Genomic DNA, 24,988 nt, shown 5'->3' on the forward strand with positions numbered 1-24,988 from the left:
TTTTTAATATGGCTATAGCTGGATCTAGAGTAGAATGTCCTAGAATGATATTTCCCAACATTTTACATCCTACCTTTAAAAAGACTCCTGTGGATAGATACAAATCTAATTATGGAAATGCCATGCAATATAAGTGACGGCTTCTTTACATACATTTTTTTAATGAAGGTGTGGGTTCTGAATTACAAAACCAACCCTAGCCTTTTCACAGTCAATAGTCCATTTCCAGTTTTCAGAAAATAGAATTGCATTGGAAGGGTCGTTGGGGAAGTTATGAACCGTCTCCACTTTCCATTTTATACAATAGAAATACTAGTCTCTGTTACAATTTGACTATGTGGGATGAATGAAATAGATAATATCCTTATAATAAACTTATATAAATATAAGATGCTAGCTCTGTCATCTAAAGATGTATGCTCACCATACAATGCCTTGAATTAAAACAAAAATGAACATTCTGAGAAAACTGAGCCCTAGAACTGTAGAAAAATGCAAATGATTGCCCATAGAATAAGGAAAGGAGCAATGCCATATTTGGCATTCATAGTAGTACAGAATTTACTTTAGAAATAAACTGCACCCCTTTGCTATGTGTAATATAGCCCCGGGATCAACTCCACACCCTTGTCCTCTGTTGGTACATTCCTACGAGGCAGGCCTTTAGAGAACCAGAACTTTTTCCATACTTCTAAATTTGAGCAACTTTTACTCTCTGCCAGAGAGGTCTTTGGTTAAAAAGAAAGAGACTTCTTTTGTCAAATTCATCAAAACAACATTTAGAGGTTTCTAATGACATTCTAACTTGAAACACTGGAACTTGTGAGCAGATGTACTGATGAATCCAAACACTCATTGAGTGTGTGGGAGGGATTTACATGACAAGAGGAAATGCCAAGAGGTAAACTGAACATCACAGCACATTAAGGACTGTGTGAGCTGCTTTATAGATCATCTCATCTCACGTCTCCATTTAAATGCACTAAAATAGTTGTGACTCTCTCTATATTACAGATGAGGAAACCGAGGTCCCAGAGCTGGGTGGTGAAGGATAGAAGTTTTAAGTCAGGGTTGATTGATTCTACAACCTGTCATCTTTCTACATGACAAAGCATTCTCTGAAATTAGAAGAAAGATAAAAGTCAATAATAAAATAGATTTGAAAAAGAAATTAAAACCATTAGAAACTTCACTCTTCAAATGACAATGTATTACCAAATGTGTCTGAAACGTATTGTTTTAAGTTATACTAGATAGTAAATAGAATTACTTAATTCAATATGTCAGGGAGGAAGAAATTTTCCTCTACCCTCTAGGTTCTTCTGGCTGGTCTAAGAATTAAATTGACATGAGACAGATTAATATGAGAAAAATCAAACAGAAGTTTAATAACATGCATACATGGGAGAGACACAGGAAAATTGAGTAACTCACCAAAATGGCCCAAGCCCTCACCTTAAATGTCATCTTCAGCTAAAGACAAAAGAGGATGCAGGGGGTAGTGATTTAGGACTTCAAAGGGAATGAAGGCAATTCACATGGAGATGAAAAACAAATGTTTGGTAGATAAAAGTTTGCTGGGCCAGGCAGAGACAATGGGACACCAGAGGAATTTTAACAAACAGACTTTGCTAGGTTCCTCCCTGTCTACACACTACTTCATACTATAGTTATCTGTGGTGATAGTTCCCTTCGTGGAACAGGTCTTCTATCTACATTCTTTTGCGCAGTTAAGAATGCCAAAGGTTTATCCTGAGTCTTTTGGTCCTTAAAAAATTATCAGCTTAAATTAATCCTTCTGCCAAAAAGACATAATTAGGGGTGGCAAATTTTGCTCCCCTGCAAATATAATTATCAAACACTTAAATAAACATTGTAGAAAATGTTTTAAGATACCAAGGCTCTCTCTGTATCATATATATTATAATTAATGCAAAATATCTCACTTCTAGTTAGTGTTATTTTTTCCTAGGACCAGGATTTCAACATATACAGTGTTTTTAATATTTTCTTTCCTACCTTTTTTTTCCCTGAAATAAAGTACTTGTTTTTCTAAAGCATTCCTCAAAAATGAGAACATGACTCCGAAAGCAACCGTAATGGTGTCCATACTTGTTAAGCTATATTTTTCCCTAAACGTTCTTGCCAAGTTTCTCATACAATATATTTAATATCTTTCTCTTAGCTGGGGTAGAAATAAAATAATTTATTCATTGTCCTTTGAGGATTGTGCAATGGTAACAAAACCAATGATGCTGTCCACTTTATCATATATTACCATTATCTTATATCCTTTAGAACTATAATTACAGCTCATCTTAATTGCTACCATTTTCCAGATAAGGCACCTGAGTCAGAAAGGTTAAATAATTTGTCCGTGAAACTCTGCCAAGGGATAACTGAGCCGGGATTAAACTCAAAGATTCTGCACATCTGCACATCTATATCATGAGCAATGCATTCCATAAATTAGAATATTCTGACTGGGATTCCTCTGAGCCTCTCAAGCTTATATCCCACATCTTGTCATGCAATTCAAAAATATATGATATTCAGGAAAGAAGAAAATGGTCTTTATTTTTCCTCTCTTTCACAAAATACTACAAACTGAAGGAAATATTGCTTCTTTCCCATGAAATTTTAGAAAAAGTTCTGAAAGAACTTGACCTCTGAAGATGGAACCTACTAATTTGTTCTAAGTTTTCAGAGGAGCAACTGAAAACTCATTCGTCATTTGTAAACAATGACTAATGAAATACGTTAACGTAACCTAGGCAGATTGCGAAAAAAATGTCTCGTTGGGTGATTTGAGAAGGTAGTAATTGTTAGTCATTTATTTTACTATAGAAATTAATAAATCCCATTATGTTTCTCCCATTAACAAATAAGACTGAAGTTTTGTCCCTCACTTTGCTAAAACATGATCTACTCTAAAATCAGTATGTTATTAGAAGTATAACTTCCAGATTATACCCCATGTTCAAGTTCTCTGAACCTCAGTGACCCCTGTGCACTTGGCAAACATCAACTAATCTTCAGGACACTTCCACTGGGACCAAATATAACCTCCAGTTTTCTATCAACAGATTGTTCCCGGGAGAACCTGCAAAGAGATCAGATTCGGGATATGGGATGGAACACATGTTCCACTTCTCAGTTGACTAATGGCAAGTACGCAGGGGCTTCCTGGTCTCAAACAGTGAAAGGAGACAAAACAACACAGCATAACAGGTCAGGGGTCATGGTCATAGGACGAGGCTTCTAGACTGAGGGCAGCTGTCCACCCTGCACGGTGCATTGATTCATTAGGCACATCTCTGGTTTCTCCAAGAATCACTATAGCACCATCACTCATGGCTGCCCTCTGCACATTCACCTGGAACAGTCCCAAAGGGCAAACGTGGACTCAAATATTTCTTGTCAACTATTCCAGATGCACTAACCTTCCCCACTCCTCACCAACGCTTCTAGATAAAGAGATAATAAATTTTTCTAAGAGGGATTCATAAACTCTCAGACTATTTTTTTAAGTGAAGTTCACAAAGCGTTACATCAGCAAACACCAGAAAATATAGCCCTTCTTAACATGGCATGTCAGAATGCTTTTTAAACCTTCGAATCCACACACCACAACTTAATATATATTCAAAGCCCCAAACTCTCTGCAAGTTACACTCTCTTCAAGACACCCGTTCCCTCATCAAAGTCTTGCTGGGAGAAACAGACGTTTTTCATTTACTTTTGCTTCTTCCCTCTGCCCAGCAGCCCTCAGAGCAAGAAAACCAGTTACTGAAACTCTACTGTACCCAACTCAGGAACATTAAGACCCTAAACTTTGTGGCCTCGCCCGACTTCCTCAGCCTTGCCTTGCTTTGTCATTATGCCCAAGATGAAGGGGAAAAGGAGGAGAGTTGGTAGTGAGTACAGAGATAGCTGAAGATCCCTTTGGCATTTTCACCCTCCCTGCCAAGGAAGAATGGGTAGGAGCTAAGACTGCTGGTGCCCCAAACTGTTCTTGTTTCACTGAATATCAGTTCTCAAAGGAGAATGAGCTTTCTGACTATCCTGTATGTCTAATAATTGCTCATCGGTACTAGAATCCTACTACCAAAAACGTTACACGACCATAGCATATGACATGAATTTGATTCACAAGTGCCCATATTTCCTATCAGTGCCTGGAAAAAGTGGAGTTTGCTATTGCTTCAAAGTAATAATCCAAGAATCATGTTTATTTTTCTTAAAAAGAAAGAAAAAACAAAAGGTTATAACCAGCCCAAATACATTTTAGGAAAATTGACTTTAATCCAAATCACTGTCATCCCAAAACATATAAAAAATTTTGAGTTATTATTTGATGCTCCCAAAATGATTGCTAAAAACCTATAGCAGGATTTTTTAGAGAAAAAAAAAAAAAAAACTGTATTTTTCTGAAGAGATAAACTAGTCAATAGTACCCCCTGGTGGCAATAGACGCTCATCTGCTTGGGAATCGGCTGTGGTTTTAAAATCTCCAAAGGGAAGATTTCATGACCTCTCCCGGTAAAACATTCCAGGATTTTACTCTCAGGTCTAATAAAAATACTTTACAAGACAGCATGCACCCATTTCCTCTAGTCAAACCTGCCTCTTTAGTTGAGATGAGAAACAGATTGTCTCTACCCTTTATTGCTGGCCTTTGTGTACATCGTTAGGGCCATGGAGAGGGAACCACAGCAAAATTGTGTGAAACGGGTCTGGTCAGAGGAACTCATCATGGCCCACCTACACATCCGTGCAGAGGACGACCCGCAGATACTAGGTCCACTGTTCAGAGCAGAGGGTGTAATTTAATGGGCCAGAATGTGCAAAGCAAAGATCTCCATCTGAAGACTGCTTCAAGGGTCCCTCATAGAACGTGAATCACTGCACCCTTGACCTCTGCACAGGGTCACTCCAACTGCGACTTTTCTCAGAGGCGATACTCAAAACGGGTTTTAATCAGGCATCTTCGAATAATAGTGTCTATTAATGTTTTCACTCTCTGCACTTCGACTATGATGGGACAGAACTAAAATTAAAGTTTGTTTTTTCTCTTTAAAGTCTAGCGTTACACCTTTTCTATCACTGAACTGAAGGCTATTTTACATTTTCCTCATTTAACTCTTTAAAAGTGAATAAACTTTTGATTTTTTATGTTATTCACTTTAGCACTTCCCAATGATTTTTGAAGTATAGACCAAGCTGATGTCTGCCCAGTACATTCTGCTCTCAGGTTGACATGAGAAGACTTTCTTTTTTCTGTTTTTTTTTTTTCCACTAAATAATTACTATTTTATTATTATTGTTACCTCAGGTGATTAAGAATGTAGGCTTCTCATGTATATCTCTAGAGAGCATTTGTTTTTATAATCCAGTCAGTGTAAAGATTAGCTTTACCCCATATTTTTCCAGGGGAGTGAAAAATTTTAAAAATGAGTTAAACATGATGTCTTATGTGTGATTAGGGAAGATGTAATTTGCCGAGACTCATTTGGGGACCTTTAATTTTTAAAAAACACAGTATAATAAATGCCAAATTCACATTTCATAATGATTTTTGATCTTATCTCTAAAAGGGAAAGGACAGATTCATGGAAAGTAGTATAATTAACACCCATTCCATAAGTGCATGTACCATGTTTTATGCTTACAGGTAGATAATATATGTTGTAAAAGAACAACCAATTGCATATTTTTGCTTAAAATCTCCTAAATTATATGTGGGCCATATATTCATTTTGTAGTTTGTTGATAATCATACTCGTCTTTAATCTTATGCAATAATGTCTGTAGTTAATGTATATTCAATCTATTTTAATCTAAAATGAGCAAACGAAAAAAAAGAGGGGAAGTCGATCGGAACACAACTTTCTCTTTCCTTTATTCATTCAAGGGTAGCCCAGCATTGCACTTAATGACTGTCAAAAGATTTCTAATCCAGATAAATGCAGTCATATTAACTTTGAAGGTCCTCTCCCCCCCTCTAGTGGTGAAAAGCAGTATAGAAAATTGACAGGATACCCATGAGATTGCAGCTGATAGTACAGGAAAGAACGCTGCTTGGAGAGTGACTGGAGAGGGTTCAAGTCCCACATCTGCCACTGACACCTACATGAACTTGAGAGTTCACTTGGCCTTGTGCTTTTGTTTTTCTCATCAGATATAGAGTAATGATGATGGTTTGCAAAATTGTTGCGATGGTCACAATAGAAAATATCAAATGTATTTAGAAATCGATCAAACAAAACTAGATTTTTAAATTTATTTTTAAAGAAAATACAAGACACATAATATGTTGATTGATTTGATCCTGTGGTGGACACTCAGGGCAGCTTCCATGGTCCCTCCCTCCTGGTATTTAGAGCACTGAGTGGAGAAACAGCCTTTACCGAGTGATCAAGCATCGTGCCCCCAGCAATGAAATAAACTGACATCACGTGTCAGGTTATCCTCTGAGAAGACCTCCACATGTCATCTTCTTGCTCAAAATGTTTAACTCAAATCTAATCACAAAGGAACAATCAGACACATCAAAACTGAGGGTTTTTCTGAAAGGAAAAAAAAAATTCTGTTCTGGAGTCTGAAAACCTCAGTACCTTGGAATCAATGAGACTGAGAAGAATTCATAATTAAAAGAGATTTTTAAAAAGCTATGAGAACCAAATGTAATATATGATCCTCAGTTGGATCCAGGATTGGGGAGGGGCATAGTACTGGGGCACTTGTAGAGGTTTGAAAATGGGCTTTATTTGAGACCGTAATATTGAACTATTCTAATTTATTGACTTCTTTCTTGCATGTGATTGTTTAGAAGAATGTCCTTGATCTTAGGACATACATGTTTAAATATCTGGAGTGGAAGTACCATGATTAAAATATATTTGTGTGTGTGTGATTAAAAGTATACAAGTGTGCTAGCTTTCCAACTTTTCTGTCACTGGAAAATTTTTCAAAATTAAAAAACGTAAAAACAAACAAATGAATGCTCTTAGATATTCTACCGATTGAAGATTTGTTGGGGTTAACAATTTCCTCTTTGTAATTGTAATTGTCCAGGGAAGAGCTTTCCTCTACAATACTGTCCACCTTCATCCGAGGCTTCTGTGACATGATCTCAGGTATTAAAGCTTGAATTATAAAGAAACAGCTCCTCTGCAAATTTCTGCCCTGGGTGGATAACTTTCCCTATTTGTAAAATGAGAATTATAAGAATAATCCTGTTTCGGGTACTGAATTCTCCAGGAACTTTATCATTAGTTCTTCACCCTTTTATAATTTTTCCTTCAAATTTTCTTTCCTCAACATTTGTTACTACTGTAATGCTATAAAATTGCTTGCATTTTTGTCCAAATTGTGTGGTTTCAAACCCCCTACTCCTCTGCAAATCTTCTCTCCCAGTCTGTAAGGCTTTCCACCCTCTTTCATTAAAACATGAAGAAAATGTACCCACTTCTCCTTCTGTAAAATCATGCTTGACCACCTTCAAAGACATCCCTCAAAACTCAGAGTTAATCCCTCTATCTTCACTCACTCTCCTCTTAATTATACTAATTGCAAGTGTGTGTGTGTGTGTGTGTGTGTGTGTGTGTGTGTGTGCGTGCGTGTCCTTTACTGGGCTGAAATTCCCTTGAACACAAGGAGCTCTTATCAACTATTGAGCATCAGTCAGAACATCTGCTGCTGATCAAGTGGACAATGTACATTTGCTGAGTGAATGTATGAAAGCAATTTGCAAACTGTAAAGTGCTAATGCTAATTGCTGTCAAGTGGCAGTGGCAGTCACACACGTTAGTCATCAGCAATGACAGTTATACACATTATTAGCATTCAGTTGGTGGTACAAGAGATGGCAGACTAAATAGAAGACATGGGACCCTGGCTGGATAATTTTGTGTGAAGTAGGATATTTAGAGCATGGAGGTCTTGGAAAGGGATGGAGAAGGGAAAATGGCCAAACATTAATTTTATCCACACTGTCTTTTGGCCCAGACTCCAGGTGACTGTTTGCAGAGCTGTGAAATGTAAGGTTGTCAAATCACTGCTAGAAATATCTTCCAGTGAATCTTGTTTCTTTGAGTCCCGCCACTCCACCCAAAGCCCCTGGGAGCAGCTAGGAGGGAGAGCGAAGATGACGGACAGGATGAGGAGGGAAGAAAAGACATGATGTGTTCTACTCCTGACCTGGCGGGCCCCTTGGCCTCACTCCTCCAACTCATTTCTTTCCATCTCCGTGATGAATATTGAAATGGATCACGCCTGCTGGGACCCACTTCTAAAGGAGGCCGAGAAAGGTGAAGTGCTGCCCTCTACTGGCAGCTTCTGCAAATCTTCACACTCAGTTCATCACATAGTCAATAAGTTGTGTTCAAACAGTCCCCCTCCTGCAACTCATTTTGAGAAGACAGTACAACACAAAGGCAGACTTTCTTTAAATTCAATACACTGTAGTAGCAAATAGCTCTTTGTCACTGAGAGTCTTCACATCTTTTAAAATCTGTTTTTAACTGTTTGCCTTTGTGTTTAAATTTGGCTGCAGGAATAATTTTAGAAATTCTTTGTGCAGGTAAAAAGTGCTGAATCACCCAAAGGACAAGTTCTCATATGTTTAGGGCATCTGCCCAGTATATCTGAGGCAAAACAATCGGAAAAACAAGAGAGAGAAAGCAAGAAATAAAAGAGTTCAACTTCAATAACCTTATGCAAAATTTTGTACAGAGAAAATCTACATGAAGTTAAGCAAAATATAGTAGACTATATATAGACTGCGATGTGTAGAGAAACAAAATTCATCACCCCAAAATGTCTCTTTGGCATGTGGATTATTTCAGGCTGAAAAAAATCAAGGCCCAAAAGACTCAGGATAAACCTTTGACCTTTCCCCTAACTGCCTAAAAGAATGTATGCAGAGAACCTGTTACAGGAAGGAAGCTATCACCATAGATAACTATAGTATGAACCAGGTGGTAAACAGAGAAGAACCCAGTAAAGTCTGTTGAAATCTTCTCTGTGTCCCATTGTCTCTGCCTGGCCCGGCAAACATTTATTTATCAAACATTTGCTTTTCTATCTCCATATGAATTGCCTTCATCCCCTTTGAAGTCCCAAACCAGTACCCCCAACACCCTCGTTTATCTTTAGCTGAAGATATTTAAGGTGAGGGCTTGGGACATTTTGGTGAGTTACTCAATTTTCCTGGGTGTCTCCCTCGTATACAATTTATTAAACTCTGATTTTCTCCTGTTACTCTATCTCATGTCCTTTTAATTCTTAGACCAGCCAGAAGAACCTAGAAGGATAGAGAAAAATGTCCTCCTCCCTGACAATATTGTGATTTATAAAAAGAAATATACACGTGGTCTTTATCCCTGTTCCTGGGACGGAGCTCCTAAAACCCCTGGACTTTCCTGTGAAGAGAGCAATGAAGGTGCCGTTAGTTAATTTAGGGCGGTTACCTCTGGACAGTACTTAAGATGGGGCCTGGCTGCCAGTAGAGCCAGTTCTATGATTAGAGGGTTGGCACTTTCAGTCCCATTCCCCAGCCTCCAAGGAGGGGAGATGGGATGAAGACTGAATTCTATCACCAATGGCCAATGATTTAGTCAATGATGCCTTTGTAACTAAGCCTCCATTAAAACCCAAAAGAAGGGGGTGTGGTGAGCTTCCAGGTTGGTGAATACATGGAGATTCAGGGAGAAGGTAGTGCTCGGAGGGCATAGTTGCTTCACGCCCTTTCCTCATACCTTGCCCCACGTATCTCTTCCATCTGGCTGTTCCTGAGTTCTAACCTTTTATAATAAACCGGTGATCCAGTAAATAAAATGTTTTTCTGAGTTCTTTGAGCTGCTCTAGCAAATGAATTGAACCCAAGGAGAGAGTTGTGGGAACCTCTGGTTTATAGCTGGTTGGTATGAAGCACAGGTAATAACCTGGACTTTGATGTCTGAAGTGGGAGCAGTCTTGTGGGACTGAGCCCTGAACCTGTGGGACCTGACGCTCTCTCTGTGTAGACAGTGTCAGAATTGAGTTAAATTGTAGGATACCCAGCTGGAGTTGGAAAATTGCTAGGTGGTGTGGGGAAAAAAATCCCACACATCAGCATTTGAATTGATGAACACACATTACGGTTGGTGTCAGAAGTATAGATGTTATATAAATTTTACATTAATTTAAAAGATGAAATGTATACTGAACTATTCATGGAGGGAGGGCTTTATAATCCCTTCTGTTACAGATTTGAAAGCTTTTCATTTGCTCCAATCCCAGTTTATATCCTGTCCTAAATATACACTTGCATCATTCTGAGACAGGAAGGGGGCAGGGCACAACTGTTTAAAAGAATGATCTAGCCCGAGGACAGAACATAAACTGATTAGAATCAAATAGGTCCAAGATGGCGGACTAGTCGACTTCCACTAGACCCTGAGTCTTAGGATATGCTCATTGTAACACATCAGCACAGATAAATGACACACTCACGGGCACCACGTTCCAAGGCCAGCCATAAAGGTCAAAAAGTGGGCGGTGGCCCACTTCCTGGAAATCCCCGCCCCTTCCTGAAATAGCTGGAATACTCCTCCCACTCATTAGCCTATGAAATGACCCACCCCTATAAAAACTGACAACCCCATACCTTGGGGCCTGTCTTCTTCCCAGATGGCCCACACTCTGTCTATGGAGTGTGTATCTCCTTGAATAAACCTTCTTTCTCTTTACTGTGGCTTGCTCTTGAATTCTTTCCTGCTGAAGCCAAGAACCCACACTCGGCGGCATCCCAGGAACTCACCTGAGACCTGGGACATGACCATCTTTTCCTGCCCCACCTTTCTTTCCGGCATAATTAGAGTTTATTTTTCTAAAGTGGTGCCCGTGGTATGCTCTTTCTGCTTCTAGTAATAAAGCTGATTTTTAAAAAGATCAATGTTTAAGAATGAGGTGAATATAGAGATTTCTCTTTCCGTGTGAGTTGCAGTCATGGTGTTGTTACTTCTCTCAGGGGCACTTGCATTTCAATCCTCTTCTCTAACATTTGTCTTTCAGTCTCCACCAGAAGGTAAAACTAGTTCATTAAATAGCTGGGGTGAGCATATGTGATGACTGTGTACAGAGCCACCTGTCAGGAACCCAAACACTTCTGCAAATTACTATAACAGTATTACAATGAGATGCTTATCTATTTCCACCTGTAGCTTTAATTTATTCATTCAGTATAGACTAAGACCACAGACATAGAGAACAGACTTGTCGTTGCCATGGGAGGGGGGTGGAGGAGGGATGGATTGGGAGTTTGGGATTAGCATGTGGAAATTGGTATATACAGAATGGATAAACAACAAGGTCCTGCTATACAGCACAGGGAACTCTATTCAATAACCTAAGATAAACCATATGGAATAACCATATATATATATATAAAACTGAATCACTTTGCTGTATACCAGAAACTAACACAACATTGTAAATCAACTATACTCCAATAAAATAAATTAAAAAAAAATACAGACTGGGCTTCCCTGGTGGTACAGTGGTTGAGAGTCCGCCTGCCGATGCAGGGGACGCGGGTTCGTGCCCCGGTACGGGAAGATCCCACATGCCGCGGAGCGGCTGCGCCCGTGAGCTATGGCCGCTGAGCCTGCGCGTCCGGAGCCTGTTGCTCCGCAACGGGAGAGGCCACAACAGTGGGAGGCCCGCGTAACCCAAAAAAAAAAAAAAAAAAAAAAAAAATACAGACTGAGACTACTAGAGATTTCCAAGATGAAATATACATACCAGTTCTCAAAGAGCCTGCAAGCTAATGAAAACAACTGTACTCTGCATCTTTAGAATCAAAAGAGATGCTCCTTGGAAAAATAAACAAGGGGTTCTCTGGTCAGATATATTCAAGAATCATGACATATGATATCCTCTTTGCAATTCCCAATGCACATCTACAAACATAAAACTCTGATATTAAAGGAATTTATCTAACCTGGCTTTCTCCAGACTGCTTTTCTGGGTAGCAAAACAGTGGATAGCATCCCTCAGACAGTGCTGTCCTTTAATACAAAAATAAGGTTATTTACCATTGTGTATGGAAATTACAAAATACAGAGGAGAGATATGGAGAAATAAGATATGCTTGGAAGGGCTGGGACAGCCTCAAAGATGGAGAGAACACACTTGATCCCAGACTTGGAGGATGAGTCAGAGTTACCAGGAGCCCAGGACTAAGGAGGGTATTCCAAGGGCCAGATCATACAGGCTTTGAAATCCACACAAAGCAATTTACCTTCCATCCTGTAGGCAATGGGGAGACTTTACAGAATTCTGCATGGAAGCGTCAACACGTGGTCACTCTAGCTGCTCTGGAGGATGGATCTGGCGACAGGGGACACTGGAGACTGGAGTTGGGGAAAAGGGAGAGAGACACTGCGCCTCTCATAAAACTGCAAGGTCATCTTGTAAGACAGTTTGGATCCGAGAAAAGCCACGCCATGAAGCTGCTGGAGTGGCCCCAGGCTCACTTCCTCCTGCCCTCCTGTCCTGTGGCTTGTCTTGTTTCCCCCAATGCACCACGCTTTCTTAGAGGCGAGACAGTGCTCTGTACTTCTTTACTCAACTAAAAAGTTTAATAAAAACAGCCTATATGTTGAATAAATGAATGACTGAAAATAGGCACCTACATTTAAACATTCTGGTTTAAACTGTGCTTTCGTATGAATTATCTCATTTCATATGGATGTAGAAATCAAAATACCTGGAAATTCCATGAAGCCCAGGACAGCCACCATTGGATGTAAGCGCTTCCCACATAAGGCTTCTTCAAGGGTTCCTGTTCCATTACTGGGGTTTATATCAGAGAAGTGACAGGAGAGACTGTGTTCCTTCCTAGGTTGTATCCTGAATGGCAAGTGACTTTGGCTCTGCTGGCTTCTCCTGAAAGGCCTCTCCCCACTTTCATATGCAAAATTGACTGGGTTGGGTAAGATTACACCTGATACCTTTTGTTCCTTCAAATAACCTCCTCATTTTCTGGAAAGGAAGTCATTATATGCAACATTCCACATACTATCCCCGTCAAAATAGCTGACAACCAGGGATTATTAACTAGCTCTAATGCAGCGTTTACTTTAGAAAACAAAGGCTTTGAAGTGACAGTATGGTTGTTTCTCCACCCCTCCCCACCCCCTTTAAAGTGTCTGCTCATTGGATGGATGTAAAAGCCCAGAAGCCAGATAAATCTCGCTGAATGCATTTTTGGTCTTTTGGTTAAATCTACAGGAGTAGTCTAGATGCTGGGGTTCAGGAGTGCATGTTTGGGAAGGGGATGTATTTTCTTTTCAGAATGCGAAAAGAGTTAGATGTACTCAAGTGTTGAGATTCTCAAGTGTGCACGCACGTGTACGCTGGCACAGGAACGCACACGCACACACCTGCCTGGCTGAGCTCTCACAACACCAGCCCGTGGTCCACAAAAGAATGATGCAACTGAGTGACAGTGAGCTTCCTTCCAGGAGTTACAGTCCCAACCCCGTCTCACCTTTGGAGATCTGGCCTTAGGTGATGCCTTGTTCAGTTGAAGTCTCAATTGAATTTGCCCCTCTGCTATGTAGCTTTTAATCTAGAAAAGTTATAAGGCGAGACCCAGAAAGTCAAAGAATGAGCAAATAAATGGATGAAAGAAAATGAAGGAAGGTGAGTTTTACAAAAAGAGCAAATTCAGAGAGACAGTTATTTATGGTAGAAAATAAAGCAGAAGTTTAGTGGCTAGAACCTCCTGGACTTACACCTCATGCCCGTACAGCCACTTCCTAGCTATAAACCTTCAACAGGTAACAGGTTCTCCAGCCTCAATTTTCTCATGAGTAAACTGGGGGTAATATTGCCTACTTCATAAGCATATCGTGAGAATAAAATTATATGATATGGCATTCTGGACACCGTGCCAAGCACATAATAAGCCCTCAATGAAAACCATTTTAGAAATCTGCTTTATTTGGGGAAGGTGCTTTCCACCTGAAGGCTAATGTTTACTTGCAGCACAGAATAAAGAACAAAGATTTGCCCAGCAGGTGAGCTGGGTGGAGAAACTGAAGTTCTCTAGAACTCTCTGAGTGAGGCACTCACAATGTGGCTGTACTTACTATTCTGAGTCAAGTGTAGTCTAACTCTGAACCAATATTAATATAATGTAAACATTTCTTGCTAAGCCACACTAACTTAAGTTAGAGGTAAATTTACCCACTGGTTAGGGAGACTGCTCTTTTCAGGAATGCATCTTAAGGCATGTGTGTTAAACATGTTCATCTCAAACAAAACCAAGAAGGAATTCTTCCAATCAGCCAAACTATCTCTGTTCCTTCACTTTTCAGTCTTCAAAATAGGGATGATGATCCCCTTTTTCGAGGCGCAGTCTGGATTTAGAGAAATACAATATGCAGAAAATGTCACAAATCCTATTGAAAACATCTGCATCTATTCATAAATAATATATAACACTCAGAGATCACTCGCTGTGATACTAGCTCCCCCCACACAAAAGTATAGAAAGGTGCATTTAAAAGTTAGACACCTTAAAATTACAAAACTAAAGTAATGAAAAATGTCCAAAACAAATATCATACTAAAAGCCTGTCCTGGTTTTCTATAAGCATTATGCTTATTATCCCAAACAGCATATCATCTCTGACAGAAAGCAGTTTTAATTCAATCCTTTCTAAAACCTAAATACAGATTGCAAAGCTCACTTCAGACACTAGGTGGCACCACGTATCCGCCCAATGTTACATTATTTTCCCCAAACTAGGTTGGCCAGCCCATAGAGGGCCTGACCTGCATTTTAACAGTTGGAGCCTGTGATGGGGAAGCCTTTTAAAATGCGATGTCTGCTAATAACTGGCAGCAGAATACAAGCATAGCATTTAGTTCTCAAATGGAGTTATCAATCTGTAAAGCTTTAACACTCCTTCAATTGCTCTCTATGTGTACAACTCAAACAAGACCTACAGTTATAAATTCATAATTTGTCCTCTAGACTTGAAGCCAAATTTTCACTTTCAACTCTACTGACATTTTGAATAAATCAAGCAGCTAAATATTTTCAACTGCCTCCCAAAGCCTCTATTTCCTAAAAAAAAAATTTGACACGGAATTGGAAACTTTAAAGATCTGCTTGAAAACACATGGTATAGACTAATGTGACGGTAAATGGATTTAAAATCTTCAGTTTCACTTCCCCAGACACATCCATATTATTGTTAGCTTAGTAAACTACACCGCTCTTGGCATTTGAAGAGGAACAAACGAGGATTCCAAAAACTACAATAAATAAAAAAATAAAAGATATTCCTTTGCCTCTGATTTTGTGTAAGAAATACCAAGTAGTGGCAACTGATCTCCATATATTGGGACGAGATTGGCACATATTCACTTGGCAAGATGGAATGTTGTTAAAATTTAGGCCTCCTTGTTTCCATAACATTTATAATGCAATATCCTTAGTGCTTTCTTCATTTAAAAGGAAAAACATAAAAACGATAAAAACAAGTGACATGGATATAATGGGCATATAAAAGTTAAACTGATATAGTGGGATAACACATCATAATGGGCATGCTTGTGGGTAAATACATGTGCAGATAAGAAAACAAATCCTCTCAAAGTGTGGTCTGGGGAAACTTTAAGTAAATGTTGAAGTTGCAACAACTGTATATCCTGTGTCTTTGCAGATAACAGCGTCCCCAGCAGCTCTAACGTTTTCATTAAGTTCATTCACATTGGAACCCAAGTAGGAGAGTAAAGCAGTGTTAGGGGACCCGTGACATTTCTGAATTGATACCCTTAGTCGACTTCTACTCAGTTTACTTCCAAACCACACGTGGGACCCTACAAGGAAAGAAGAAATGCCAGATACAGACTCCTTATTACATGGTAAATAACTAAATATCTAACTTCCTATTTGGAGGAGAAGGAATAACGAATATAATCCTATCAAGTGTACCAAGAGGTGGCAGGAGAAACCAATCTGTCTCAGATGCTGGCAGTAAAGAGATACGCTGTCTAGAGAATTTAAAGTCAGTAATAAAACTGACTAAAAAACTGCTTTTTATTAACACCACGTGCTAGCAGTTCTATACAAGGTCAGTGATACAGGGTGGACGGAACCGTTCCCTCCATGCCCATCCCTTTTGAAATACCACTGACTACAATGACTCTTCTCCTTAGGACTTGCCAGCAAGCAGGAAAGTTGCATTTTGGCAGAAGGAAAAGCTATAAGGGAAAGAATTCTTATTTTTCTAATAGGTAATGTCTGTCCAGGACTTTACACACATATGTTATCTTACTAATCCTCAACAACCATACAAGGCAGATAATACTGCCCCCATTTTACAGATGAGAAAACAGACTCTGAAAAGTTGAGCCATGTATTCAAGGTCACACAGCAACCAACGGGTGGAGCCACGGTTCTGATGGATGTCTTACATCCTCTAAACCTCACAATTTTAACCAGCTGAGTAGTTGGGACTCATAGACTGACATCATAGACCGATCATTTTGACAATAGGTACAAAACTTGGACAAGGTAGGGCTTCCCTGGTGGCGCAGTGGTTGAGAGTCCGCCTGCCGATGCAGGGGACACGGGTTCGTGCCCCAGTCTGGGAAGATCCCACATGCCGCGGAGCGGCTGGTCCCATGAGCCATGGCCGCTGATCCTGCGCGTCCGGAGCCTGTGCTCCGCAGCGGGAGAGGCCACAGCAGTGAGAGGCCCATGTACCATTAAAAAAAAAAAAAAAAAAAAAAAAACTTGGACAAGGTATAACCTCACTTTAGTACCCTTAGTTGTCATGGGATAATAATGGGGTAGGGCTGTAGAGAGCACACCTACAATGATGTAAGGAAGCTCTCAAAACCATCCTGGCGCACAATAAATTCATCAGAGATCAGCAAATGGTACATGGTTTTCATCCGGCAAACTTCATCTAAGAACCCTAGACACATTGTATCCCATCTAAGAACCCTAGACACATTGTATCCCTTCCACGTGTTAAAGAATGCTGGACTCTGCATCTCAGCAGCTTCACACCTCTCCCTGTAGCTGGATGGTTAAGTTGATAATTCTGACGCTGAAGGGGATGCACACAGGTACAGGCGACTAGGCATAGTCAGAGGCGGGCACCCTGCGAGTCCATTGGCCCCACCCCTAACCTTGTTTGTCAATGCGTTCAAGATTTCTCAGAGAACATCCTCGTGTTTTGTCACACTCTGCCTCCTACTCCAAGGGCATAAATGCAAGATTATTGGGTGGGGGGATTGGAATGGGGGCAAAGGGATGGGTTTGTGTAGTTTCATTCTACTCAATCTTGAACTTCCTGAGAGACTGGTCACGAGACTACTGGCCTTTAAAAAGTGACCCCAAATATTCTGCCACGTGAACTATACAGCAGTTAACAAGCACACGATGCCTACATAATATGTCAACATTTCTCAGTTCAGATTGTGGTCTGTCCTGGAAAGCAATCTGAGTTTCTACCATCTGGTCTACAGCCATACCACCCTGAACACACCTGATCTTGTCTGAATTCTTTGTATGAAAGAATTCACGACACATATTACTGTTATTGAAAGGTGATGACAAAATCTTGTTTCTTCTTTAAATATGACACTAATTATGGGAGCCCCACAAAGTACTAAAGCCTACCATCTTCATAAATCAACCGGACAGGACTGTAGAGGACACACAGAAGACAAAGCCTTTGTTTGTTTACCTTTCGGCCCTTGCATTATTTTAATGCAATGATACCATAATGCACAGCAATCGCTCAATATAACCACTGACACTCCTATTTGTAACATGAATTTATTCCACTTTGCACAAGCCTAGATCCAATCTCTTTGGTAAATAACATTCTTATAACAAATAACTATAATTTCTTTGTAACATAATCTTTGTTAAGATAGCATTTTATTTTACAATTTGAAGTTCTTACAGATAAACCCTTCTCCAATAAGATGCCGTAAACATCTTATCTTTACATGGCATTGGAAACTTAGTGGGGTTTTCCAAGCGCCCCCCCATCAGGCTTTTCCATGTTTGGAAATATATGTCAGGTTAACTTGTATGCAGGATGAAAAAACAATAGGAGTTATTTAAAACCTATTGCATAGCCTGGAGGAAGCTCTGTGAGGGTGGGGATCTCTGTGCATGAATGAAGTGAGTTCAGCTTTTGCTAATTGGTTATATGTTCTGTTTCTGCTTTTTTTTTTTTTTTTTTTTTACCATTTCCATCATATGATGTAACCCTGAGCATACGATCAAACCAGCCATATAAAGGTACAAATGCGATGTAAACATTCTCTTAGTTCAGGCCTGATAGGACCTGGAATACCACAGGGTCTCACAAAAAGGTTTGTTCAACACATAAGCAAGGGACGGTAGAAACGGGGCCCCTTCATCACGTTAACTTGGGGAGCCACATGCTCCCCACCCCCATACTCTGCTCCTTCCTCTGTTTTCTCCCATCAAACACAAAACCTTGACTACTAGATAGGAGCACTTGACATTGTACATGCAACTGATCAGATGAAACCTCATAACGTATGTTCCAGGACCCAGGGCTGGAATAAAGCAAGTATGGTCTTGGCAAAGCAAGTCACATCTACACTAATGGCAGCACAGGAATTCTAAAGAGAACTGAAGCTTTTCTACTGTTAGAGCTTGTAAGGCAAGGAATGTCACTCGCCATCCAGTTCTACAAGGATTGAGTCATTAGCCACTGCAGTCAGTGACCTGCAACACACCCTGAAAGGAATTCAGGGTGAAGATCAGGTGCCCTGGGAAAACAGGCAAAAACAGGCCCTCAGATAGTTAGAAATATCTCAAGAGAAATTTTTTATGAACCTGGATTCTTGCAACTTCACATACCTAGAAAAAACACTACTATCATTAATTGAGATAGCCTTTCTTCGTGACTAGCAGTAGTAACGTTCTACTGAGAGGTTTGCTTGACAGCACGTACCCCTCTCCCCTGGTGTCTTCTCCCACCTCTCTGGAGCAGTTCCTCAGAGCTATCTGAGAAGCTATAGTTCCCAGGCTATCGTCCTCAGTAAGTCCCTGAATAAAACTGAAACTCCCAGTTCTCACACTGTGTGTTATTTTATTTCAGATGTTAGGTTTGTTTTCCTTTTTCTACCTGATCCAATGCACAGAAGCTGAAATTAAATAAGAACATACCCTTTAAGTTTACATTACTGAGAAACGTGGGCGGGCATCGAGTGGCTGAAATTAGAATTCCTTTCCATGTCGTTGTTCGAGTATTTATGTTACTATACTCAGGATCCCTTTGCCTTTAGTCTTCCTCATGCTCTCCAGGCTCCTACAAGTTTTGTGTGCAAACGTCCTGATTGTCTGAGAGTTACAAAAGCCCAGACCTCACACACAGGCTGAGAAGGAGCAATGGTCTGCTCCAAGCTTTCAGGCGAAGCACAGAGGCCGTGGGACCAATCAAAACACCTCGCTACTCTGAAGGTATTAAAGACCAAGAGAAAAGACAAAATTAGACTGTGTGAGAAAAACATTTTTTCGAGGATATATAGAAAGAGAGATTTATCGAGAGAGATATTTAGTAAGTCAACCAAAGTCGTTGAGTGTCACATTGTAAACTGGGTAAAGTCTTTGTCAGGGAATCCTCTTAAATTCTCCATCTTGGTCTTTCACATGTACTGATCCCTAATTTCTATCTTTGGGTGATTTAGCTCCCTTTTTTTACTATATCTAGAAAACAACTTTGACATCCAGGCATGTCCAGAAACACACCCTAGACATGCATCAAGCTATGGATGCTAGTACATTCTTCCATTATCTAGGAAAGCTGGCCACATGCTGGCGCGCAGACATAGACATGGAGCGCATGGGAAAAAAGAAGGTATTCTGCTCTGCAGGAGCCCGGGCAGGCTCTCATAAGGCCCCAGCAGGGTCATCAAGCGAAAGGAGGATGTTAGAAGCTTGGAGGGAGCCCAGAGGACTGCCATCAAAAGAAATAAATGTTTGGGCTTCCCTGGTGGCGCAGTGTTTGAGAGTCCGCCTGCCAATGCAGGGGATGCGGGTTCGTGCCCCGGTCTGGGAAGATCCCACATGCCGCGGAGCGGCTGGGCCCATGAGCCATGGCCGCTGAGCCTGCGCATCCGGAGCCTGTGCTCCGCAACGGGAGAGGCCACAACAGTGAGTGGCCCGTGTACCGCAAAAAAAAAAATTAAAAAATTAAAAAAAAATAAATGTTTGAGAAATAATCCTGAAGGGGCAAGTTGAAAGGAACTGGGCTTGTTTCCCTGGATAACAGCTTATAAGTGCACAGCATGGACCAGCCTGGACAAGGCCACTTCTGGGTAGTGAGAAGGCAGCTCTCAAGCCACACAGGGCCCACGGAGCAAGAGATAACAGCTTCAGGGGCGATTTTTAAATTTCTAGAGAAATGTGGGGCTCTCAGATTTTGAAACGTATGTCCAAAGGAAGTGACAGATGGCTTTCTGTTACCCACTTCCTGACATCAAGGGTAATCAGAGATAATCTAGTTTAGAACAACTGACAAACCTCAGAGAGAAGGTGAGTTCTCAGTTCAACACTTAGGTCACTGTTAGCTCTGTGATTCCCTGATTTGACTTGGGGGGCTGTTACTTAAAAAATGTGAAGTGTGTGTGTTCGTGAGTGTGTGATTGTGTGTGTGTGTGTGTGAGATAGTGGGCAGAGTATGTGAGAGTTTGTGTGTATTCATGTGCATAAGTATATTGGGGGAGAGAGAGAGAGTGTGTGTGTGTGTGTGTGTGTGTGTGCATGTGTGTGTCAGAGGATGTGGCTCTCATCTCCTTCCTTCCCAAAAAAAATAAGTACAGACATTTCTTGGGAACATTTTTCCAAAGAGAGCTGGCACTTTGGAGACACACCCTAGCTGCTCCTTCCTTGAAGGAAAGACTGGCTTTCTCATGGCCCTGCTCCTTAGTTTCTATTCCATCACCTGCTGCAGTAAAACTAGAGATGGCCCCATCTCCAGATTAATGGGGGTCACTAACACCATAGTCCAGAGATGGAGGGATCACATGGACAGCATTTGCTGTCTATAGAGGCACTCACACTTCTTTCTTCTGAGTACACAGCTTTCTACTTCACTACAGAAGAAGAAAAATAAAAAGATAAAGTGATGTGCTTCAAGTGCAAAATATTTCTCCTATTCCGTTTTGCTTTTTATAAATAAGAAAATAAAATAGCTTTCTCATGGAAGCTGCAGAAATTCAATCTAATTTCCAAAGGTTTGCTTTATGACAAATGCCAAAATATGTGGCTGCTTTGCCGTAAAATTCCAAGGAAATGTCACTTTCCCCTAATTGCCCCGTGACTGCTCTATTTATTCAGGAGTGAATTAAGAAAGAAAAGATCTATTTTTCATCTCACCGAGTTTTAGAGAGTATTACGCGTTGTGTAAGAAGCTCTAAATGCTTTGGAACTCATACTTCTTTCTTGAACTTCCCGTCTTCTCCTACGTATTTTAAAGTTCCAGTCAGATGAGACTATACATTTCTACAAATCTTGTGTCTCCTATATTACCTGAAGCCGAAACAGACTGCATAGCCAAGCAAACATTACCTCCACTTTTATTTTTACACAAATGCCCTTGGTGGGCAGTCACTATGCGCCCCGGGCTCCTCGGCGGGTCAGTCAGTCACTACTGTCTCCAGATTCTTTAGGGGTGGTCCATCATCATTGGCCTAGGCTCCTGGGGGTGGGCGGCAGTCCCTTTTGGCCAGCTCTACCCATCTCTGCTGGAGTAACCTCCGTCCCTTCTGTCTCCTCCTGCAATACTTCTCAGAAAGCTCCAACCATGATCTGAAGTGGTGGGTGAAAAACTAGTACTGAGGGAGCTGAAAAGAGATAAGATGTGAACAACCTGGAAAAAAAAAAAAACACAGCTCCTTCTCTATGAGCAGAAATGTCCCTTAATATGGCTTCTTAAAGCCAGACTCCTCAATAGATAAGCACTACTGGAATTATTTCAGTGACTGCTTTTGTTTGTCTGAAACAGATCACAGGTCTTCCAAAGATTTCCTAGTAAGAAGTCTATTAATCATCTATTAAGTCTATTAATCGCCTATTAAGCATTCTGTGTTTTAATAACTATCAGGAATCCCGGTGGAGGAAAAACACTTTTAAAAAAAGTGACCAGGATGATTATTTGTCAGATAATGCTAGGTGTTCGTATCCTAGTTTGTGTACGAATATTCAATGTTTTTAAATGTCTTTCACCATTGCCTGAGGTGGCTAAGCCTAGGGAGGTGTCATCCTGGTTGTAACTTAAGGAGACATCTCAGTCAAGAGCATGGGAATTAGGTGAGAAGAGGGTCTTCAATAAGTACCCATTGCCTTTAGTTCAATTCCAAGTTGTAGGAATGCAGAGCAAGGTTCTTCTGAGCCATGTTTACCCCATTAGCGCTAGCATATGGGAAGAGGTGAATACTACATCTGGTCACAAGCCACAGGGGAGAGACTCAGAGGCCAGCCTTCTAATTTGCAGCCCTGACACCCCTTCTATGATGTGGCTGTGTGCCAGAATTTCTCCTGGTTGGAGAGAAAAAGTGCAGCATCTAAGTAACAAGAGGGTCTTTCTCCTGTTGCTGTGTTTTGAAGAATGAAGAACATCCTACCAGGTAAGCGAAGAGCTGATAACGCAAAGGTACAGAGTTGCACCTTGTTTCTGTCTGTAAGTTACCCCAGGAAACTGCTGTCATTGAGAATTGAAGGGGCGTACGATGAAACAACTATAAAGATACTTAGGAGAAAAAGCAAATGAAAACAAAGAACACAAAACCTCTCTGAGATACCGAGGTAATGCAATAGCAAGGTATATATACTTGGAAAATTGATTGTATTGATGCAATCCTCCGCCAGCTAGCTAAAGGTCTCTCCTTTCTGTATTCAAGTTTTTAAGCTTTGAAAATCTGTAAATGTAATATTTTGGAATAGCTTTAATCAACTAAGGTGGCAATTTATCTTAGTGAGGTTAATTGTGTTATTTATTTATTTATTCATTGTCTTATTGTTTCTACCCCTTTTATACCCAAAAAAGTGTTTGAGGTGGAGTCATTTGGTTACAAAGCATTTAAAATGTTAAATTAAGACACAAGAAATTCTAAATGGCACTTGAGATGCTCTTGAGAGGAGCCTCTCATCTCTTGCATTTGTAGATATCTCACATATTCATGAATCAAATGCTGTGCATATTTAAGCCAGACCAAAATACTATAAAGCACCCTGTCTCCCATTAGAAAAAAATGCAATTATTCTTCCTGGTTATGTTTTTAAAATAGCTTGACATTTATATAATTGATGAATATGTAATTTGCTAATCAGTAATGGACAGTTCCCATGGAGGTATCATTGCTAGTTTTATAATTTACAATTTCAGAAGAGTTTTGTGAAAGTGAACATTAAAGCTGGGACAAGCAGAGAGAAACCACTCCAGGATGGTACTATCCTATTTAACACCCATAATACATTTAACAGTAACAACAATTAAGCTTCACAAATTGTCATTGTACTGAATTCCTATTGGATGAGTTATAGATAGAGCATTTACATGTAGTGATTTTTCCCCATACTATATCCTCCGTACACAAGCATGTACCAATGAACATCAGAGCAACATACTGTACTCTAAAGGATTAAATGATACTGTAGCTTATGCCTTTATTCCTTGTATCTTTTCTCCAAATGATAATAGAGATCTCATATACCATGCATAAACACTTACATTCCCTTACTGAGAACATTTCTGATATTTTTGGTATAAGAGAGAAAAGTCATTTATTTAAAGATGGCGTTATTAATCTACAGTTTGGGGTAAATACCCAGATTATCTGGTTGGTCAATTTGTCTTTATGGCCAAGAAAAAAGACCAGCTGCCGTGTTCAATCCAAATGAGTTGGTATATGAATATTTATCAGGACATCGATATTCACTGTCTTACAGTCATGCTCCAAGCTAAATAAAAGTAGAAGTAAGACGGCCACAAATATTACAGCATAATAGGATAAGAACTAAACAATATGTACAAATTCATTGACAACATCTGTGCAAGGGTTGTGGACAAAACATTTAAAAAGAAATCTACATAAAACAAAGTCGGTAAATTTATCAAACGTTGATAAATTTTCGGAGACGGTATAAAAGTACACAAAACACGGAAGAGAGAAAGAACTTTAAAAAAATAACCACTAAGCCAATACATATAGTACAAGTTTACATTTATAGTACAGAATGATGGAAACCAGAGACAAAAACGATTTGGTAACAAACAGCGAAGAAAGTTTCACCAATCGCAAGGAAGAAAGACTTTCCTTTTTGAATGAAAACACAGACGGCCACAGCTCATCCCTCCCACCCACACACACACAGAAAAATAAAAGCAAACGCAGAAGTTGTTATAGCAACACACGACAGACAGAGGTGGAAAGCGTTTGGCATGTCGCATCACAGGAAGTCAATCACGACTGGCTAACGATGATGGTACCTGGCTCTGTTGCAGGTCACTGGCTTGCCTGAGAGGAGTAACGGATGGAGGGGGCACACCTGATGTGGACGCAGACCGGCCTAGTTTGCAGCTTACTTTCGGTTCTGTGAAAAAGGGGGAAAGACAGAGCATTAGCTGAGCAAAGTCTGCAGGGATGAACCGGACCCCAGGCTTTCTTCTGGTTTTGCTACACGTTCTTTTAATACACCGAATTCTTCTGATGTTTACTAATCATTGGCAGGTGATGAAACAATTTCATAACAATTGATTCTAAAATGAGCCTTGTTCACAGATCAGCTCCTGGGAATAAAGAACAAACCACTTAAGTTCCACGCCTTGTTGCCTTGCACACTTTACCCTATTTAGAGTGAGTTTCTATAGAGTGATTACTGGAGCAACAAAATCCCACTGGGGAAAAAGCCAGTGACATGACTATT

General features: G+C 40.2%; 1 protein-coding gene across 2 annotated transcripts in view; it reads right to left on the reverse strand.

Annotated features, from left to right (window-relative positions):
- Positions 1-24,988, reverse strand: part of NYAP2 (neuronal tyrosine-phosphorylated phosphoinositide-3-kinase adaptor 2) — a 251,838-nt gene that overhangs the window by 25,849 nt on the left and 201,001 nt on the right. The window contains exons 1-2 of one of the 2 annotated variants that reach the window (XR_012332958.1): positions 24,552-24,748; positions 21,636-24,022 (exon numbers count right to left, since the gene is read on the reverse strand). Coding sequence is in view for 1 of the 2 variants with exons in the window: in XM_033859646.1 (XP_033715537.1) it covers positions 24,552-24,655 (104 nt within the window). In the remaining variant the exon portion in view is untranslated. Of the gene's footprint in view, positions 1-21,635; positions 24,023-24,551; positions 24,749-24,988 lie in introns of those variants that run through there. The other variant, XM_033859646.1, reaches the window with a different exon arrangement.

Source organism: Tursiops truncatus, chromosome 7 (genome assembly GCF_011762595.2).
Source record: "Tursiops truncatus isolate mTurTru1 chromosome 7, mTurTru1.mat.Y, whole genome shotgun sequence".
NCBI classification, from domain to species: Eukaryota; Metazoa; Chordata; class Mammalia; order Artiodactyla; family Delphinidae; genus Tursiops; species Tursiops truncatus.